Raw genomic sequence first — 20,736 nt, 5'->3', positions numbered from 1 at the left:
TCACTTTGTTATAAAGCAGAAACTGACACACCACTGTAAAGCAATTATACTCTAATAAAGATGTTAAAAAAATAAAAAATGATTGTAGTTGACAACTGCATAACTCTCTGAATGTATGAAAAATCAATAAATTTTACACATTAAAAAAAATGCAGGTTTTAAAGAAGAAAGGTTCTGTTCTCAACATATCCATCGCTCCTCAGCATTATATGGTGGGTTTTTCTTTTCTTTTTTTAATTTTATTGAAGTATAGTTGATTTACAATGTTGTGTTTAATTTCTGCTGTACAGCAAAGTGACTCAGTTATACATACTGGGTTGGTCAAAAAGTAAGTTTGGGTTTTTCCTTAACATCTTACGGAAAAAACCCAAATGAACTTTTTGGCCAACCCAATATACCTATTCTTTTCCATTATGGTTTATCACAGGATGTTGAATATAATTCCCTGTACTATACAGTAGAACCCTGTTGTTTATCCATTCTATATACAATAGTTTGCATCTGCTAATCCCAAAATCCCAATCCTTCCCTCACACACATACACCCCACCACCGGGAACCACAAGTCTGTTCTCTGTATCTGTGAGTCTGTTTTTGTTTTGTACTTATGTTCATTTGTGTCCTATTTTAGATTCCACATATAAGTAACATCGTATGGTATTTGTCTTTCTCTTTCTGACTTACTTCTCTCAGTATGATAATCTCTAGGTCCATCCATGTCATTGCAAATGGCATTACAGTATTTCATTATTTTTTATGGCTGAGTAATATTCCATTGTGTACATACATCTTTATCTATTCACCTGTCGATGGACATTTAGGTTGTTTTTATGTCTTAGCTATTGTAAATAGCATTGCCATGAACATAGGAGTGCATGTATCTTTCAGAATTATAGTTTTGTCTGTGTGTGTCCAGGAGTGGGATTGCTGGACCATATGGCAAACTCTATTTTTAGTTTTCTGAGGAATCTCCATACTGTTTTCCATAGTGGCTGCACCAATTTACATTCCCACGTTGTGGGTGTTTCTTTTTGATAGCCACAAGAGAGGGACTACACCAATGCAAAAGATCTGAAAGACAGCTGAAATCCCATTTTTCCATGTAAAACCAACCACTCTAGTTCCTAATTATCAGAGCTTGAATAACCTCTTCTTAGGTATTATTCTCACAGCACTTATTGATGTTGCTTGTACTATAACTATTTACATATTTGGCTACCTCTCAAATCATGTTAGGAATTCTTAGATGGCAAACAGTATGATCTGGTATTTCCTGTCAGGCCTAGCACAAGGTCTTATAGATAGTAAGTTCTCCACGAACATCTCCGTAAAAGTGTATTCCCAAACCCCTGCTACCAAAATTGATCTGTGTGTAATCTCCCCTCTACCGTGATTACCACCATTTCAGTAAATACTAGCTAAGTAGGGTTTCTTCCTATGCCCTTACTGCCAGCCACAACATTGTTAAACACTAGTATGTGTTCTTGGGTATTCACACATACAATAGTGACCTTACTCCTCTCCTTCACTGTAGTTACCATCAATTCCATATAGTCAAAAATTGATAAACACATCGAAGCGTTTAGAGGCAACGGCCAGGAGTAGACTATACAGAAGAGAAATTCAAATATTTGAGTATGAAGAAATAAAAGTCTGTCCACTAAGATTTAAGCAGGGCTGACAGAGGTGGGAGCAGTTGGGAGCAATAGCAAGGTATGGTAGAGGGAGTTGTGCAGGCAGAACAAACACGAAGATATAGGCAAGTATTTTGAAAAAGTTCAAAGGGTAACACAAATAAAATATATTAATTTCACCAACTAGTAAAGTGCTACGTATACGGTAGATGCTATTAAGTAGTTGTTAAATAAGAATTTCAAGATCAGGATAAACACAGTTACAGTGGGAATAAAAGGAAAATAAAAATAGAGAAAAGGAAATGTGTGTGAAAAGAAAAAGTACTTCTTGAAATACCCAAAGAAAGCTGAGACGAGGCCACAGGATCACTCACTCAAACAAGGAAGGTTTCCCAGGGCAGCCTGGTTCTTACTTTCTTTTACCCCACAAGAGTCAGATCTATTCTTGGGAGAAACTAAACCCAAAAGATTCCACGGTATGCTGTGTTCATTCTGGATTGAAAATATATGGTGCTTCTCTGCTGCCTTTCTGAGCATCACAATGTACACATTCCTGGTCCTAAGCAAAAGCAAATGATACTCCTTGGCGATGGGATAAATGGAAGCGGGGTTATGTTCTACCTATGTAATGGTCAATTGGCTAGTTGGCTGCCTCCATATTCTTTTCTAGGATTTCATTTGTTTTGGTCCTTTATAAGTAAAACTTGGAACTCTTTCTGCCTATCATACTATTATTAGATAAAGAATCCAAAACCGCATTTTCCTGCATTAACCTATTTTATTCTCCCCATTATCACTTTGGTCCTTCTATTTAAGGGAGCCTTTTCTTTTCCAGAATGGCATAAAGTTTTTTGAACAGTTGTACTGTGTGATACAAATAAAAACAAATTGTAAAAAGAAAAAAAAAATGAGGAAGGTTTCCAACGGTACATACAGCTGAACATAATCAACTAATAAGTTATGGTTCAACTGCTCTAATCAAGGCAAAGTTAGATGAATAAAAGAAATAAGAGCAGAGGACAAAACTCTGGATAGAAAGAACTGAAAGGCAGAATAAGCCCTTTAGGAAGAGAAAACCCCAAACCTCCAACACAATATTTCCAATGAATATCCTACAATATTAAAATACTAAACATATAAATAAAACATTTAGGAGTTGAGGAGTCCAGCCAATAGAAGGTAAAGTGTCTACTTCAAGCATTGTTACAAAAAAGATGTTATGTATTAGCTGTATACATGACAAATGAAATGGAGAAGGTGGCAGAGAGCTGAAGCCTGTTTTATTTCTGGTAAACAATAGTTGTGCTGCTCCAATGTAGTATGCTTAAGAGTAGATTATTTAGCACGAAGAGAACACGATCTGGCCACTACATATTGCTAAGCAGTCAGTCAAATGCAGGATCTAGAAGCAGGTCAAAATTAAGGGAAACCACGTAAATATACTGTTTGTGTGATTAGCAATCCAAAACCAGCATCTAGAGGGGCCACAGAGTAAATACAGTAATTCAGATTACATAATCATACCCTATTGTAGAAAGCTCAGAAACCAAGAAATTTAAGATTAGCTATGTCAAATGTCAGCTTGATTCTATCAGGAACAGATGAGCATGAAACTTGCCCCATCTAGTGAGAGGTTTATTAATCCCCTAGCACAGTCACTGGCACAGGAATAGATAAGACAGATCAATGGAACAAAACAAAGTCCAAGGCTGGACAAAGTTTCTTTTAGTGTATGATAAAGCAAGCATTTCAAATCAGTGGTAAAAGAGTTTTGGAAAAGCCAGCTATTTGGGAAAAATAAAAAGCTGGATTCCTAACTCCCTTCTTACCCCCCTACCCCGACTCCACATTAAATTCCACATATGACAAAGATTTAAATACAGAAAGTTAAACCATAAAAATCCTAGAAGTATGAGTGAATATTTTTATAATCTTAGAAATGAGAAGACCATTACAAAAAATGATACAAAACCCAGAACCCTTAATATAGCAATTACTTTGACTATTAAAAAAAAATCAATGGCAAAATACTGAACATAAAGTCAAAAAAAAATGGAAAAAATTATTTGCAACACAATAAAGGGTTAATACAGAGTTTTCAAATCAATAAGAAAAAGACAAAGATCTCAAAAGAAAATAGGCAGGGACTTCTCTGGTGGCGCAGTGGTTAAGAATCCGCCTGCCAATGCAGGGGACATGGCTCCGAGCCCTGGTCCGGGAAGATCCCACATTCCACAGAGCAACTAAGCCCGTGCGCCACAACTACTGAGCCTGCGCTCTAGAGCCCACGAGCCACAACTACTGAGCCCACGTGTCACAACTACGTGCTCTAGGGCCCGCGTGCTGCAACTACTGAGCCTTGTACTGCAACTACTGAAGCCAGCACCTACAGCCCATGCTCGCAACATGAGAAGCTACCGCAATGAGAAGCCTGCGCGCTGCAACGAAGCGTAGCTCCTGTGCACAGCAACTAAGACCCAACGCAGCCAAAAATAAATAAAATTTAAAAGAAAAGAAAATAGGCAAAGGACACAAACAAGTAATTCACAAAAGGACACAGAAATGACCAATAATGTTTGAAAAGCTATTCAATCTCACTAGTAATCAAAAGAAAATCAAAGAAAAATAATGTGATAACATTTTCCACCTGTTGGAAGCGCTTGACAAAATGTATCCAGTGGGGGTGGACACCAGAGCACCTGTGTGCACTGTGGGTGGGAATATATAAACTGCTGTAACTTTTCTGGAGAGCTATTTGGTGATGTGAATCAGAACTGAAAATGCCCACACCACATGACCCAAGCAATCCCACTCAGGAATTTATTATCAGGAGATAATTACGCATCTTTACAAAATACGTTATACACCTGAAGGTTTACTGCATCCTGCAGGCCATCTACTGTGTTAAACATCTTACACACATTATCATTTAATCCACATAACAACCCCATATTACTATACCTGTATATCCTAGACAAGAACTGAAGCTTTGTTAAATGCGTTATGTTATGCAATGAAACAATATACCAGGTGCTAATGAAAATGTTTCAGGTATTTACTGACATTGAAAGATATTCATAACATGTTGAGTAAAAAGCAGGTTTACAGAATAGCATGTAAAATCGTGTGTGTGTGCGTTTATGGTTAAAAACATTCTTCCAAATATTAACAGCAACCATCTCTAAGTGGCAGAATTTATGGTGGTGTTTCTTCTTTATAGTTTTTCCATGGTGACTGAATTACTCCCCACCCCATCATCTGTTGAATAGTGATTTCTAGTGTCCCAGGTGGCACTGATAGCCATATACTGACCTCTGGTAGGGGAGCTCTGGGCAGCAGGGAGTCACTGACTGGCATTTATAACCAAATTGGTTTTCAGGGACTCATTACATTAGAAAGTAGGTGACAGCTTGTACTACCTTCTCTGAAACACAACCATCTTGACAGAGGATAATGCAAGACTCATCCACACATTTAATGCCCACCATTTAAAGCCTGAGGTCCACACATTTTAGAGACCATGAATTAACAAAAATGTCCATTTCTGTGGTCATTTGGCTAATCCCTAGTTCCATCTGGAAAAGAGAAAGGCCATAAAACACAACATTCTTTACGGAAATAACTTTGTCTTCACATCTAATCAAACAAGAAGTCTAATTAAATTACTGTTACTATAGCTGGGAGAACTTAAAGTTGGTCCCGAGAGTCACCATAGCTTGGAAAAAAATTCTGGTAATGAGAAACCTCTGCCTATCTTTAGTTACACACCTGACCAAAAGTAAAACACTGAAAGAATTAACACCAGCACAACTGAGCCTGGATCAGTTTCACATGGCGTGCCCCAGTTTAAAAGCCACTTGCAGATGACCCGACAGTCTGGCCATCAGGAGCAACCTCTCTGGCAAGTAAACAGAGAGTGAATTCAATGATGCCATCCTTCACACATGTTCCTTCTTTCAACAAATACATCTGCTTGCCTACCATGTGCCGGACCCTCTTTGGGGCGCTGCAGACACAGCAGTGACAACACATACTCTGTGCTCAGGGAGCTTATACTCTATGAACACACTTCTTAACCGAAGTCTAAGAATGAAGACTAAACATGCTAGATATTCAACCTACAGAAGACAACCTGTCATTGTGAAAAATAAAACTGCAAAAGGGTGTTAAAGCCTGGTCTAGTAACTAACTGGTTGGGAAAGTGGGCACAAATCATTTTCTCTCTTGGGAATCTACTTCCTCAGGAGTAAAACTGAATTATGCTCCTTCACTCACTGGAATAATAAGAATCAAATGAAATAACAAGGCACTGGTGATCCCATAAAGGCTGGGAATTTAAGATTTAGGCTTCCAAACCCCAAACAGGGAACACAGGGATAGACAGGACACAGTGATGGTGTAAGAGAGGTTTGGGACAAGACCTGGGCGAAGCTCTTGCGGGCAGGAATAAAATCTTAACAGAATACAGTTCCGTTAAATAAGGCACTGCTAGGACCATAAAACACGAGCCAAAAATAAGATCACAAATGTTCCAGTCCTCCCAGAGACTATCCTTAGAAATAAAAAGGCTAAACATAAAACCGTATACAAGTTTGCAAACCTATTCAATTATTCAGAGTTTTCTGTGAGGCAGGATGGTACAGAGGAGAGCACTGGGCTAATACCTGGTCAATGTGAATTTCATTTCCGGCTCTGCCAACAGCTCTGTGAACTTGGGCAGTAAAACCTAACTTCACCACCAAGGCGAGGAAGCTGGAATGACAACATTTCCAGTACCTATAAGCTTTAAAATTCTATGACTCATCAATAATTTCACACCTCAGTTTGCTTTTCCACTGCTCTGCCTTCATTTGGGAAAAAAACAAACAAAAAAAAATCAGCCCCTTGCTCCACAATACTCTAGTGTCAACAGGAAAGGGCAACAGCAACTCCATTATCTAGAAACCTCAACAACCTGGACATTCACTGAAAGGAAGCAAGGGAGAGAGACCTCTGATGACAGTGTCCATGCAATAAAACCCTATGCACCTGACCACTAAGAGAAACCTGCAGACCGTCGCTCTAAATCAATCTGCTAAACCTGTTAGATTGCCTAAAATTAGAAATCTTTTTCTCAGTTTACAGAAGCATCTTACAGAAGTAAAATTTCTTAGCTTACAGAAGTTAAATTTGGGCGACACTGTATCTAGAGACAGGGACAGCAGCAAGAAGGAACAGGATATTGCAAGGGGACTATCATTTCTGCAGGAAAAAAAGAGTAAACTTCAACAGGCAGACAATGGCACTAAGCTTATAAATCTGGGCCATTCAAAATGGGAGAAAATAGCCCCACAAATCTCAACAGACCTTGAGGGCATTAATGCCATACCACTTTAAAATAATGTGAGTCGTGGTACAGCATAATTTAATCTCCTTAATGATCCAAGGTCATACTGTTGACAAAGAAGGCAGAGACGTATGTATTTTAGAAAGATATCCATTAAAAATAACAAAAACAACAAATTTTGGCATTCAAAAGGGTAGGCTTAAATGTCTACCCTAGGCTTAGTTTTCGAAAAACTCATCTTCATGGGATAATTCATTTCTCATCATGCCTAATAAATGAGTTAAATTTCAAACTGTTGGCATTTAATTTTTACATCTTAATCTCATTTCAAAGAAAAGAAAGTGATGAAAGGATATGCGCCAGTGGCCAGCTGACTGGACCATAAAAGCTCACCAGTCCCCACTGGGTGTGGGGACCAGCCCGGCCTCCCTCTGCTACAGCCACACTGGCCTTCTTCCAGACCTCTGGGTGCACCATGCTCCTTCTAGCCCCAGGCCTGTGAACATGCTTTTCTCTCTGTCTGGGACACTCCTACAGGAAAAATTCTATTCATCTTCCAGTACCAGTTTAAGTACTTTCTCAGCAAGCGCTTCCTAGTGCCCCAGGCTAAAAGGACCTCTGTCAATTATTTTCCTGTAGTTGCTTTTTTCCTTCTTGGTACTTATTGTATTTGTAATTACATATGTGTTTCATGTCCATTTTCTCTACTGGTCCATAAAGGCAGGGATCTTGTCTGTTGTGTTCCAAATCAGTTTCCAGTACCCAGTACAAGGCCCAACACATAGTAGGTGCTCAATAAAAAGTTGTTGAATAATAATAATATTGACCTTTACTGAGCACTCATGATATATAAAGCACCATTGCTACTTTACAGATGAAGAAGGAGGGTCAGAGAGGTTAAATAATTCTCCCAAAGTTACACAGCTGGTAAGTGGCAGAGCAAGGTTTCAAGCTCCTGTCTGACTCCAGACTATACATTTAATGACTACACTTTCTCCAGCACTATGTGAGGCAAAAGGGTGAAGTTAAGGGGTCATGCTTGTACTACCTTTAAGGTGTTTATAATCTGGAGAATACCAATTGAATAAATGAAAGTGAATACAAAATAGAATACTATAGTAAAGTGCTGGATTACATGGCATTGTTAAATGTTGTAGGCGAGAACAGAAAAAAAACAAGCAGAGCTAGAAAGGCATTCAGACAGGAGGAATGCCATGAAAACAAAAATGGAGAAGCAACAGAGCACATGGCAAGCTAAAGGGACTGGTGATAAGGTAACTTCAACTAGAGCAGAGTTAACGTAGGCCAGGAAATAGTGAGATACTACCTTAAAGGTATACACGCATTATAAAAAAGAATTCCATTAACATTCTGGTCTGCCCTGCTCTCAAGCTAAGTTCTTGAGGAGTACCTATCACATCTCACTAATATTTCTTAAAACGTTACAGAGGTCAATAGAGTACAAAGCTAATAGTGATTGCTCAGTTAATGAATCAGGGTGAAACAGGCAAAGTGCTATTTTAGAGCTGTCAACTTAAAACCGCATATTTAAAGCTTAATGAATGAGAAGAGAAATAGTTATTGAATTATAAGTAGCCTTATTTTTTTTAATTGTAAGTTCTTTAACACTATAAGTAAATAACTATATATACCTGAAACTATTATAACCAGATGACCAGGTATCTGATGATGGTGGGGTTATTTTCTCCTCCATCTCCCATAGCTTCAAGAAAGATACTTTGAATAGATGGTCTCTCCCTTACCATACCCAATTTTTTTAAACTCCAAGTCCAAGCACATAACTAGTACATAATTCTTAATACATATTTGGTTCCTGTGAGTACCCATACTAATTCTCCTGGAATATTTCAGCTATGGAAAAAAAATTTAAGTGCATACACAAATATCTGAGCATCTAACTGGTAATGCATTAGAAGCTTTGTGTAGATAATCATTATAAAAAACATCCAATAAAGGATGAATACATACCAAATTCTACACAGTCTCATTTAATCTTCACGAAGACCCTAAGGGGTACGTATTAGTATATCCATTTTATAGATGAAAAAACTAAGGTTCACTAAGGGTCACCTGTCCCTGGTTACCACTGAAGTTTGAATCCAGGTCTAACCTGTGATCACATTCCTTCCTAACCACGGCCTCAAAGAACTCCAATTAATACCACTTGTTAGTATCACTCATATTAACCAGTTAAAATTTTGATGTAATCATGAAGGTTAAAAAAAAAAAAAGGAACACATATGCTTCTTACATTTCTGCCAATCTTGACTCACTCTCATTCTTGCCACCTCCGCCCAAGCCTGTCACCCAACCCTGCCAAGTGATAAAACCGAATACATTTATGCCTCATCTGTCTCCTTTTATGCACATGTTCCTCTGGAGTTGGTATTTATCAGGCTCATTTGGCTGATAATTGGACTCTATGGACACAGTAATAAATCAACAGGCTTATTAAGAAATGACATGGGGCTTCCTTGGTGGCGCAGTGGTTAAGAATCCGCCTGCCAATGCAGGGGACACGGGTTCGAGCCCTGGTCCGGGAAGATCCCACATGCCGCAGAGCAACAAAGCCATGCACCACAACTACTGAGCCTGTGCTCTAAAGCCTGCGAGCCACAACTACTGAGCCCATGTGCCACAACTACTTAAGCCTGCACACCTAGAGCCCGTGCTCTGCAACAAGAGAAGCCACCGCAATGAGAAGCCCACGCACCGCAGCGAAGAGTAGGCCCCGCTTGCCGCAACTAGAGAAAGCCCACGCACAGCAACGAAGTCCCAGTGCAGCCAAAAATAAATAAAATAAATTTAAAAAAATATAGAAATGACATAAATCCTACATATGTGGTAGGATTCAAGGTTTTCAAAACATTCTCTCTTTGAAGCCTTATGATAATACTTCATTTTACATGATGGGGAGCTGAGGCTTAGAAAGGCTAATTGAGCTCTGTTGAGGGAATTATGACCTCAAGGAGCAGAGAGAAATTCACAACTACATGACTTACAACTGGGGTCTATAACCCTGCCTTATTCCTAAAGCAAATGCATTGACTTAAAATATCTCTATGAAACACTTCCAAATGCAGCACCATGTTGGGACATAAGTGTTCTACGCCCAGCTCTTGGCCTGTAAGCAAGTCATTTAGCCTTCTTGGTAAGAGATCTGACCAGTTAATCAGCTTAACAATCTATGATTCAAACTGTTAAGCACATTATCAGCAAGAGTTCAATCTTACCCTTGTTCACAAATGTTCAGAAAAATCTGTTCACGGGCTTCACTGTCTTATAGCTCCTGGGTTCCTCATGCCTGGGCTCACAACCTCCTTCAATAAGGTCCAGGAGTCCTGGATTGTTTCTTGGAACCTTGAGCACTTGAAGTATAAAAGATGCTCGGCCCTGCCCTCTATTCTGCTCTCCTGTTGGACAGAGCACAGTAACGGTCAACGTCCAAAAGGATAACTCTTCTTGGCTCCCCATTTCCACCTCTGGTTTATCCAGCTCTAGCCTCATGTCAACCACTACCTGTTAAAACACTTTCTCCAGTAAGTCCTAATGGCAGACTCCCTCCCCATACCTCTCCTCTTTTCCCATTCCCCACAAAGAGCTATCTTTTTTTTTTTTTTTGCGGTACGCGGGCCTCTCACTGCTGTGGCCTCTCCCGTTGCGGAGCACAGGCTCCGGACGTGCAGGCTCAGTGGCCATGGCCCACGGGCCCAGCCGCTCCACGGCATGTGGGATCCTCCCAGACCAGGGCATGAACCCATGTCCCCTGCATCGGCAGGAAGAGCTATCTTTTTTTACTTCTCTATATGTTTTCCTGGAAACCTTAGTCTTTCATACTTCTCATCAACTACTTCTCCCCAACAGAAAGTCCCCATTGGTCATCCCCTGAGCATGTCTTGGACTTCCCTACCTCCATGCCTTTACAGGTCTCCCTAAGAATTCCCTCCACACTTTGATGCTCTCTTCATCCATGAGGCCTTCCCAGACCACTGCACTGCAGTGGTCATGCCTTCTTCAAAAACTCTTCCAAACTCTCAGCAAGCCATCTCTGAACAGCTAAATACTTAAGATGACATCAATGCGGATTTTTTTTTTTTTTTGCGGTACGCAGGCCTCTCACTGTTGTGGCCTCTCCCGTTGCGGAGCACAGGCTCCGGACGCGCAGGCTCACGGCCACGGCTCACGGACCCAGCCGCTCCGCGGCATGTGGGATCTTCCCAGACCAGGGCACGAACCTGTGTCCGCTGCATCAGCAGGCAGACTCTCAACCACTGCGCCACCAGGGAAGCCCAAGGTGGATGTTTTTAATGTTTAACTTTTCTTACGTACAGGCCAGAACTCCAGAAGTGTTTGAGTGAAAGATATCTGCACAATACATTTAACAAAACATTCTGATAAAACTTCTCACTTGATCCTCCAAATAATCCTAAAACTGATTCTCCAGTTTTAAAAAAAAAATAAATAAAGGTCAGAGAAGTTAAGTGATTGTCTATGATCATACCATACAACTATGAAACAGCAGAGCCAGGATTCAAATCTGAGTATTAAGAAGTCTTTTTTGAACTTTTCATATAGCATATTTATGATGTGAAACTCTTTGACAAAGAGCAGGTACCAGATAAACATTTGATCTGAACTATCCTGTCTGGGAAGTACTAACGTCAGTTAAAAATTTCCTTCCCAGTTCAATTTCTCTTGGTACTTCAGGGTGATCTTACTGTTGAATCAGATTTGCAAACAGGCTCAACTACAATATTAGAACTTAGTTTTTTAGAACATACAGGAAAAAAAAAGAGTAAAACTCTTAACAAAAGCAAACATAAGAGAGATACTACTCATAAGCCCTAGAAGGAAAAAAACATACATTTTCTTCTAATGAAAATAAATCAAGCCAATTAATCACACGTAAGTTTCTAACTCGCACAGGGCTGAGTATTTAATGGGAAGCTGACCATCTATTTTCAAGCACACAGGCAGCCAAGACAAAAAGAAAAAATAAAAGCCCCAGTTTTGGCAGAGTGCTGTAGGGAAGGAAAAGAAAAAACAAATTTACTGCTAGATATCTATTTGGTTTGCTTTTGGAATATCCAAGCTAGTAGCTTTGATTTGCATTAGATTTTTTTTCAGCCAACAAGGAACAATAAAGTATTTCCCAAAAATAAAAAGTCAAATGTCTTTCGCAATTATATGAAAAAAGAAATACTCCTGTTATCTTTAAGAACACTCATATTTCACTGAAGCAAGCTCTGGAGGTGGTAACAAATTACCCCCAGATGTGAAATCCAGGCTATGTTCAAGTTCAACTGGGAAAGGGAACAGCCACAATTTGCTTCTAAACTTGGAAACAACCAGTAAACATTTGTGATCACAACCTTTGGCCTCCTCTTCTTCCATATTAATCACAGAGTTCTTTAGACATTTTAAATCTAGTCCAAAACTTCTCATGCTGTAGATGAGGAGTTGAGGGCCAGATACTGAAATGCAAAACAGAAAATAAATTACATTCACAGAAAACTTTCTCAGGAAAACACCACAGGCTCTGAATGGAAGATTTTGTTTTTGTTGTGGTTTCCTGAGACTGGGGTTGAGGACAGAGAAGGAAAAAATAGCCCCAATCTTAAAAAACAAAACAAACAAAACAAAAAAACCCCACATGTCCAGCATTCACCTAACAACCTCTAAAGGTATGAAGCGTCTATCATGAAGATTCATTCAACTCAGATAGCTCAAAGCCACATATTACTAACCCAACTTTGACTGCAGTCACTATTACAGTGTCAGTAAAAAAAACCCTGCCTAGAACAGACTGAAATTGACCAGTTTGTTCCTCAAGCCCCATTACTCCTCAAAACCACCTACGTACAGATCAGTGAGGCCACGTAGACAGTGGAAAGAACAAGTTTTCACCAAGCGTTTAAATAGAAGAGTACAAGATGCAACAGAAACACTAGTTAGAAAAAGATAAAAAGGTAACTGAGGGCTTCCCTGAGGGCGCAGTGGTTGGGAGTCCGCCTGCCGATGCAGGGGACACGGGTTCGTGCCCTGGTCCAGAAAGATCCCACATGCTGCGGAGCGGCTGGGCCCGTGAGCCATGGCCGCTGAGCCTGCGCGTCCGGAGCCTGTGCTCAGCAACGGGAGAGGCCACAACAGTGAGAGGCCCCCCGCACCGCAAAAAAAAAAAAAAAAAAAGTAACTGAATATTTTTTTTAGAAATTTACAAATGCAGTATCTTTTTTTGGAGCCATTGCCACACAGCCCTCTGCTAGAAAAGCTGCATCTCGCCACTGCCCTCAAGCACTGCCCTTTCTGTGAGGATCACATGAGTAACAAGCCAACTAGGACAAAGTTGGGGGGCATGGTTTCTGCAGTCACCCACTGAGAACCCAACATTTATTGGCAAGAGGTGATTTGAAATTGGCAGAGTGCAAAAGAAGCTAATAGCCTATGTGAACCTAACACAAAATATCAGATCAAAACAGCAGGATAAGGAGCCTATTACTATTATCATTAGAGAAAGAAAATAGTCATTAGAAATTGACCAGGAGACTCATCATAGTGATTTTTAATTTTCTAATTAAAAATCACTATGCACAGAACCAAAAATTTGAGTCAGCAGAGAACTTACCTAATTGTTTCCCTGCATTCCCTTTGAGCCACTTGTCCTACCTGGCTAGCTCTCTACCCTCACCTCAACCAAACCTCAGATGACAACTAACCTTTCCCCAGATAAATATACTTCATCAACTTTGCTGATACTTCTAACTGAAATCTCCAATACAGAATTCATTTTAACATCCCGTAGGGGTTAAAAGTCTGATGAATATACTGTATGGGCGCAGAGTCCTCATGAGGATTTTGCTCATTCTGCTCAACCAGGACCAGGAAGGAGATCCTACAGAATTCCTATTCCTTGACCCCGGCACGAATGGATGAAACAGGACTCAAGAAAGATTAACTAGAGGGTGATGGTGGGAGTGGCAGGGAAGGCAGTATGAAGAGAGGGTGGGTACTGGGATAAATGAGGCAGTTAGAAAGTTCTGGGGCAGTTAAATGCACTGACCTTCAGATTTCCGGGTGTGACAAAGATCCACAACAGGCTAAGAGCGGCAGCTCCCTGAAGCCTCCAACAGGCACATTCAGTCCTGTCAGCCTGGACTCAGCCCTGCCAGCACCAGCAAACAAATACACGCATTCTTCTCAGAGCTGACACCCCATACAACACAACCTCACTACAGGGCCTGTTTATATAAGAACCCAGATGCTTTGATGTTGGGGTAGAAGTTGGGAAGTTATGTGTAAAGAAGTAGTTAATGACAGGAACAGAAGGAGGACAGAGAATGAACAACATTCCTGGCTTTACTAATCGTAAGTTTTAAAAGTTTTAAGGAAATTGTCAAATAGTCTGAACTCAGGAATGAGAAGTAAGGAAGTTATGTCAGCCACCACCATAACTCTGACCAAGGCATTTCATCTGTTTCTTTAAGACAGAGCTTCATGCCTAACCTCAAAGGGGTGCTTATAGGAGGAATGTTTGGAAGCAATCCAACTTAGCAACCAACATTAATAAACTCTAGGCTTGCTCAACTTCTCTCATGCACAAAGGTTATACATGTCATGAACATTCCAAGCACTTAAAGGAAAGAATCAGTTAACAGTGTGGCATGAAAAGAGTTTGGGGTTAAAGGCAAAAGGAAGGTTATTCATTAGTCTAAGAAAAAATCATTTATAAATACGCACACACACATATTTGCTGGATTTCATGAGTGAAGAGACTGAGTTATATAGGTCATTAGGGCAAAGGTCTCCTAAAACCAGAAGACTATAAAAGCACTATCACGCTTTAGTTCTACTTTGCTTTCTTAAGAAGATTAGTTAAACACCAACCTATTCTCACAAAGCCAAATAAGCCATAGAAACAGGTCTAGGAGATTCGCTAAAACTTTCTGAGGCTTTTCGTTCTCCAGTCTGAATGATCTCTTCTTTGTATCTTGGCACCCCCAGTATCTAGCACATCTTGGACTTTTGGAGGACATTCATGTACACTGACTACATGAAGCAATGTGGCTTGACATGAACAGCAAGTTATAACAAATAAGAGAACAACGAACTTTTCATTTTTCTTGGGAATTGAATCCTGTCATCTTATGAAAAACTACTCTAAATGGCACTTTCCCAGCTGTACAAAAGTATACAATATTTCTAATAAAAAGTTGTTCTGTTATGCCTATACTTTTATTTCACACTATTTATAAAGGCTCCCCCAACACCAGATCTCTTCAGCAGAGGTCAGGATGATTTATTATGACTTCTAAAACTATAGAATTGAAAAGCAGAACAGACCACTAGATAACAGTTCTTGGTTAAGGGGGTGCACCACTAAGAACTGCTTTATTCAACCATTTCTAAGGTGAAGATTATTAACAGTGGTTCCACTTTTACCACATACACATGCTACAAAAAGGATGGGATCTCTGAAGAAACCATGGATGATTAAGAAATGCAAAAACAGTTCGTTTAAATGAGGTCAATGAAAGAAGACAAAAAAATAAATTTAAAAAGTCACTGGAAACAATAACAAAATAAAATGAAAGAAAAAGAGGGAAGATTTTTTTATTAACATGTGGACTTCAAAGAATGAGGTTTCAGATCTGCTCTTGAGTAGATCTGGCCTAAGAACCCCCTGAGCGAGTTTTTTCAACCTCTTGCTTTAGAAATCAATATATTGCAAATGACATATAAATTCAAACCAACCAGGGAAGATTCTGACTAAAGGAATAAATCCAGTAGCCCCAGGTCCTAAAGGTAGGTCAATCAGCAAGAGAAGAATCCAAATATGGAGTAAGAATGCTGTGTCTGGCTGGCTCAAGGAAGGAAGTGCTCCTGTTATAAATTAGGCACTGGTGTTGTAAAGCCTTTCTCAACTCTCCACCGTGAGATGGAAGTCCACACATTTTTTCCCCCTCATCAAACGGGAAGACTTCCCAGTTCTCATTCTGCCCTATCTGCACCCAACCCATCCCACACGTCAGCACTAGCTTGGCCACCTTTAGGCAGCTGCTGCTTGGACTGCGTTTAGCGAGAGTTCTCCCTGACTGCTTATGCTTTAACTGCAATTGCCCTGGGTCCCCAGATCACAGAATTCTGCACAGGTAACAAGTAGAGTCCAGGCAGAGGGAGAAAGATCAAGGGGAGACTGAGATTCGGCTGATACAGAATGTGGTTCAACGAGGACAAGTGCAGTTAGCCCCTCACCTCTGTCCCCATGTGCAACTCTCTTTGAATGAGGAAGAGATATAAGAGAGAAAATGCATTAAATTGAAAATACATTATGCAACAATTAAACCGACAGTTCTAGAAAAAACACGAAGAAGATGCCCGAACTGATCTAGAGCAAGTAGCCAGGACATTGCCAACAACTGGCTTTGTCAACACAGTAGCGTGCAGAGGTTGGGTTGCTTGTCCCCAGAAACAGAACTGCCACAATTTTTAAAGTGTCCGCCTAGGACCTAGCTCAAAGCAGAGTATCTGCAATGTGTTTCTTACCCATTGCAAACCTTGTTACAACAGGATCTAGACATCCTGGTCAGAGTCCAATGCCATGATAGAAGGTCAAGTTGAAGGAGTAAGAGAGATCACATATACGCTGTGACCCCATTGCCAAGCTTGTTCCTTTAACTATTAAAACACACACAGGAACCTAATCATTGCTTTGGGATTTCTGAACACCCGCCTACCCACCCTGAAAGTACTGACCCCGCGAGGACACACGTTTGTTTCTGTTTAGCTCCAACTTCTCCAACCACTCCTCCAGCTTCCTGTTGGGGTATAGCGTTGCTGGATCCGAATTATTTATACAGACGGAAAACAACAACGCTCGAGAGATTCTGACAACTTAAAAAAGAAAAAAAGAATGCGTGAAAGTCTAAGCCGGCTTCCCCTGTGACGAAACACAGCTGCCCGGGCTGCGGCGTCCGGGGACCGCTCTCCGGGCCCGACTCGGCCCGCCCGCCCGCCGTAGTTTCGGGGCCGCGGCCCAGGTGGCGCGGGCGCCGCGCGGCGGGCGAGCGGCCGGGGTCTCCTCCGCTGGGACGCGAGGCGCGCGGACAGAGAAAGAGGAGCCGGGTGCGCGGGCCCAGGGGCCCGCGGGTGGCACCTCGTAGTCCGGGCGGTGCCCGGGCCCGGCGCCCGCTCACCTGGTGCGTGTTGTTGGCCAGCCTGCCGACGAAGTCCCGGACCCCGCCGCAGTCCTCATCCTCGTCGAGCGCGCTGCGGCGCCAACGGCCGCCGCGGGGAGCCGGGCCCCCAAGCGCGGCCGCGCGCGGCCCCCAGCTCACCCCGACGGGGCCGGACCAGCGCGACAGCGGCGCAGCGGGCGGTGGCGGCGCGTCCAGCCGGTCCTGGCCGAGGGTCGCCGGCGGCAGCAGCTGGAGGAGGAGGAAGAGGCTGAGACTGTGGGGCCAGCGCGAGAGGTCGCCAGCAGCTCCCCGGAGCCGCTCCATCGCCGCCGAATGCCTACGCTGCCGACACCTGCCGCCCGGCGCGCCCGCCCACCCCCGCCGGCGCCGCGCCACACCCCCGAGCCCGAGCCCGGCGTTCCTTGGATACGCGCAGCCGGGCCTCTCCGCCCCCATAGGCTGGCCGCCTGTCCTTCTTCCCCGGCCCACTGCTCATTGGCTCGCGTCGCCTCCGGCTTCGGGGGTCCTGGATTAGGATGCCAAGTTGCGGGACTGATTGGCTGGAACGTGGCAGAGACGGCTGAGGTCATCCCCCTCTCGCCGGCGTATCCAAGGCCGGGCTTCTAGAGTTAGCGTAGGAGCTTCCCTCCTTCACAAGAACGCCCCCGCTTCGTGGCGACCCGACCCCTCGTTACTCCCTCTGGCACCCTCAAGTTGGGGCTGGGTTGGTCCCCTCTTCTCCCCCAGAGACACCCCTAAAATTCCTTGGGTTGTGGCAGCGCCTGGAAAATCTCCTCGGGGAAACCTTGAGTTTGCTCAGCTGGAAAACGGGGCTCCGTCATGAACCGGTGCTTCTGGTTTTTAACCCCCGCACGCTGCAGCGCCCATTGTCTGCTGAAGCAGCCGCCTTGCTGACACAAGGTGAAGGAGAACTGTGTGGGCTAAGTCTCATGGAGGCAGACATCAGAACATCCGTGACTCACGCAAGCCTGGAGAAAGTCTCTTCTCTCTCACCTTCCTCTTATGCAGGGGGTTAAGCCAAAGAAGGAGTTGCTTATTGATTTTCCTGGAGTTAGAAAGTAGCTTAGGCATTAGGGGCAGGTAAAAGGGGGCAAGAGAATTGCCCCTTTTATAAAATTGGCTCAGTGCCGACTTTAGACATGATCATTGCATAGATGCATATTTATCAGGGTGCCTTAACCCTGCAGTGAGCGCACTGCACAAGTTTGGTTTTCAATATATAATATCCCCTAAATTAACATCCCGCCTCCAATAAATAAAACAAAACCCCTACGCTGTTCCCTTTATCGCAGAAACTACACCCATAACTTTATTCTGGAACATGCAGTGCAGGTAAAACCAGTTCTGGATGTTCTCTTTATTGACTCCATCTCTTCAGAATGCCAGTTGTTCAGAAGAAAAGGGAACAAATAGAAAGACACAAAGTATACAACACGTTACACCCAAATAAAGAAAGCAACTAAAAATTACTTAAAAAAAATTACTTTTAACTATTAACTGCAGGTAAACCCGAATGAGAATATATTTATTGTAGAGGAAAATAAATGGTGCAGTGCACTGAACCCAAGGTTTACATTAAAATCCTCTAGTCACATTAATTTGCAAACGAAAATTTACAAATTTACATTTTGCCAGAACAACCATAGTAAGACATGACAAGTGAAAAATATTTTTGAATGGCATCTGAGCAGGATGGTAAAATCACTAAAATAGTATTCCAAGTTCTCAGCTACTGAACTGACGACATAAAGCTCCATGAAAACTGGTGAACAATTTGTTCCTTTCCATTAACTACAATGTGTCAGATAATTTTTGTAAGAGATTATTTTTTAATCTGTGCCAACTGTGGAGTAGATCACAAGACAGTCAGTTCCAGTAGCATGTGATTAGCCGGGGAGAGAAAAGGGTCTATACAGGAATATTTCTTTGTTTGGGTGACACAAAGATGAATGGTCTATTGTCTTACTGTCCGAAAAGAAAAAAGCCAACTCAACAGTGCCATCTCCTGGAGAAATTACTAAATACACTTTTAAACTCAAATTGTTGGAATTACCTGTACCTTCATTTTTTAATATATTGCTTTTAGTTATTATTGTATGTTTACAGAATATGTTTCCTTCTTCAAACTGTATCAGCTTCTGGGGACATGGTACCTTGCATATGGAACTGAGAAAATGTTTGAGTGAATGAATTATTTTAGTATTTCGCTTTTGTCAATGACACTGGCACGAAATACAAAAGTTGCAGTCAGATACCCTTTGTGAAATACCACACCTAAGATATTACCTTGCAGAACTAAAATATGTAAATTTATCTTATTACTAAAAACCATACATTTCTCCAAGATAAATTCTGTGGCAGAAAGATGAATTGAAAGCAGTTACGTTTCACAAAACCATTGCATTTGCTAGTAAGATTATTTCTGATTCTATTTAAATGGACACAAAAAGAAACTTCGTAGGAAAATTTAAAACTCTACAGAAAACAAAAGTCCATCTCTTTCAAGAATTCTATAATTGGAATTATAGAAGGTATGAAATTTTTTGTTTCACCAGTACAGTGTAAGCTGAAGCTAAGAGCTACTTTATTCCTTGGTATATGTTTTTTCCCTACATAATACACATGATTCAGAGACACAACTTCACCTTGCCCTAAAGCAGCATGTTTAGTCCATTTCTGCATTAATCTACATTGAGTTAAATGGGGTATTTATTGCCTAGTTCTCCCCACTAGAAGCTTCATGGGAGCACAGACCATACCTAGACCACAGCTCTATCCCCAATGCCTAATACATTACTTGGCATATAGCACATAGGTACTCAAATTTGTTAAATCTGAACAAATATTAGTTGAGATAGGATTTTTCAATGGCATTTTCTATTAGGATTTGATAAGAGGTGAACACGAGGGAAACTAATCTCATGATCACGTTATATTTAATAACAGGGTTAAAATCACTAGGACAGTCTCAAGAACATTGGCGACAATATAACTTTAGTTCCCTACCTTATGTGTGTGTGTCTAGAGCAAAATTCTGTTTTCCCAAATGTTTCCCATCATTGCAGTTTCCAAATGTATATAAGCACGTTTTTTGCTGGAAATTTGGTATAAATTTAATATGAATTCAGCCTATTCAAATCATCAGAATTTGAAATCATAGAGTACAACTTCCTACAAATGTTAATGAGGACAATACACAATCAATTCTGCATTATTCACACGTGGATTAGCCATGTTGTGGATAGTACATTTCAAATCTCAATGAGATTTCCCTATTACTCAGTAGGTATCTAGGCTTCTCATGCCTGGCATTGTACCAAGAGTTGATGATTTAAAACCTGAGTTCAAGTCTCAACAGCTTAATTTTCTGAGTCCATGGTCACACAGCCTTACATTCTTCATCTGTTAAGTATAAGTAACAATATCTACTTCATGTGGCCATTCCTTTTAATAGATATTTATTGGAGTATAATTGCTTCACAATACTGTTAGTTGCTGTTGCACAACAAATCAGCCATATGCATACACGTCCCCACATCCCCTCCCTCTTGAGCCGCCCT

The 20,736-nt window shown here is 41.5% G+C and overlaps 1 protein-coding gene across 4 annotated transcripts in view; it reads right to left on the bottom strand.

The window, feature by feature from the left end:
* Positions 1-17,537, bottom strand: part of SORT1 (sortilin 1) — a 73,715-nt gene extending 56,178 nt beyond the window's left edge. For 2 of the 4 annotated variants that reach the window (XM_030868914.2, XM_030868915.2), the window contains exon 1: positions 17,174-17,537. In XM_030868914.2, coding sequence (XP_030724774.1) covers positions 17,174-17,479 — 306 coding nt within the window. In that variant the 5' untranslated portion in view covers positions 17,480-17,537. The remainder of the gene's footprint in view (positions 1-17,173) is intronic. The other 2 variants (XM_030868918.2, XM_030868917.2) reach the window with 2 other exon arrangements.
* Positions 17,538-20,736: the final 3,199 nt, after the last annotated feature.

Source organism: Globicephala melas, chromosome 1, assembly GCF_963455315.2.
Source record: "Globicephala melas chromosome 1, mGloMel1.2, whole genome shotgun sequence".
Taxonomy (NCBI): Eukaryota; Metazoa; Chordata; class Mammalia; order Artiodactyla; family Delphinidae; genus Globicephala; species Globicephala melas.
This window is presented reverse-complemented; position numbering and strand designations above follow the sequence as displayed.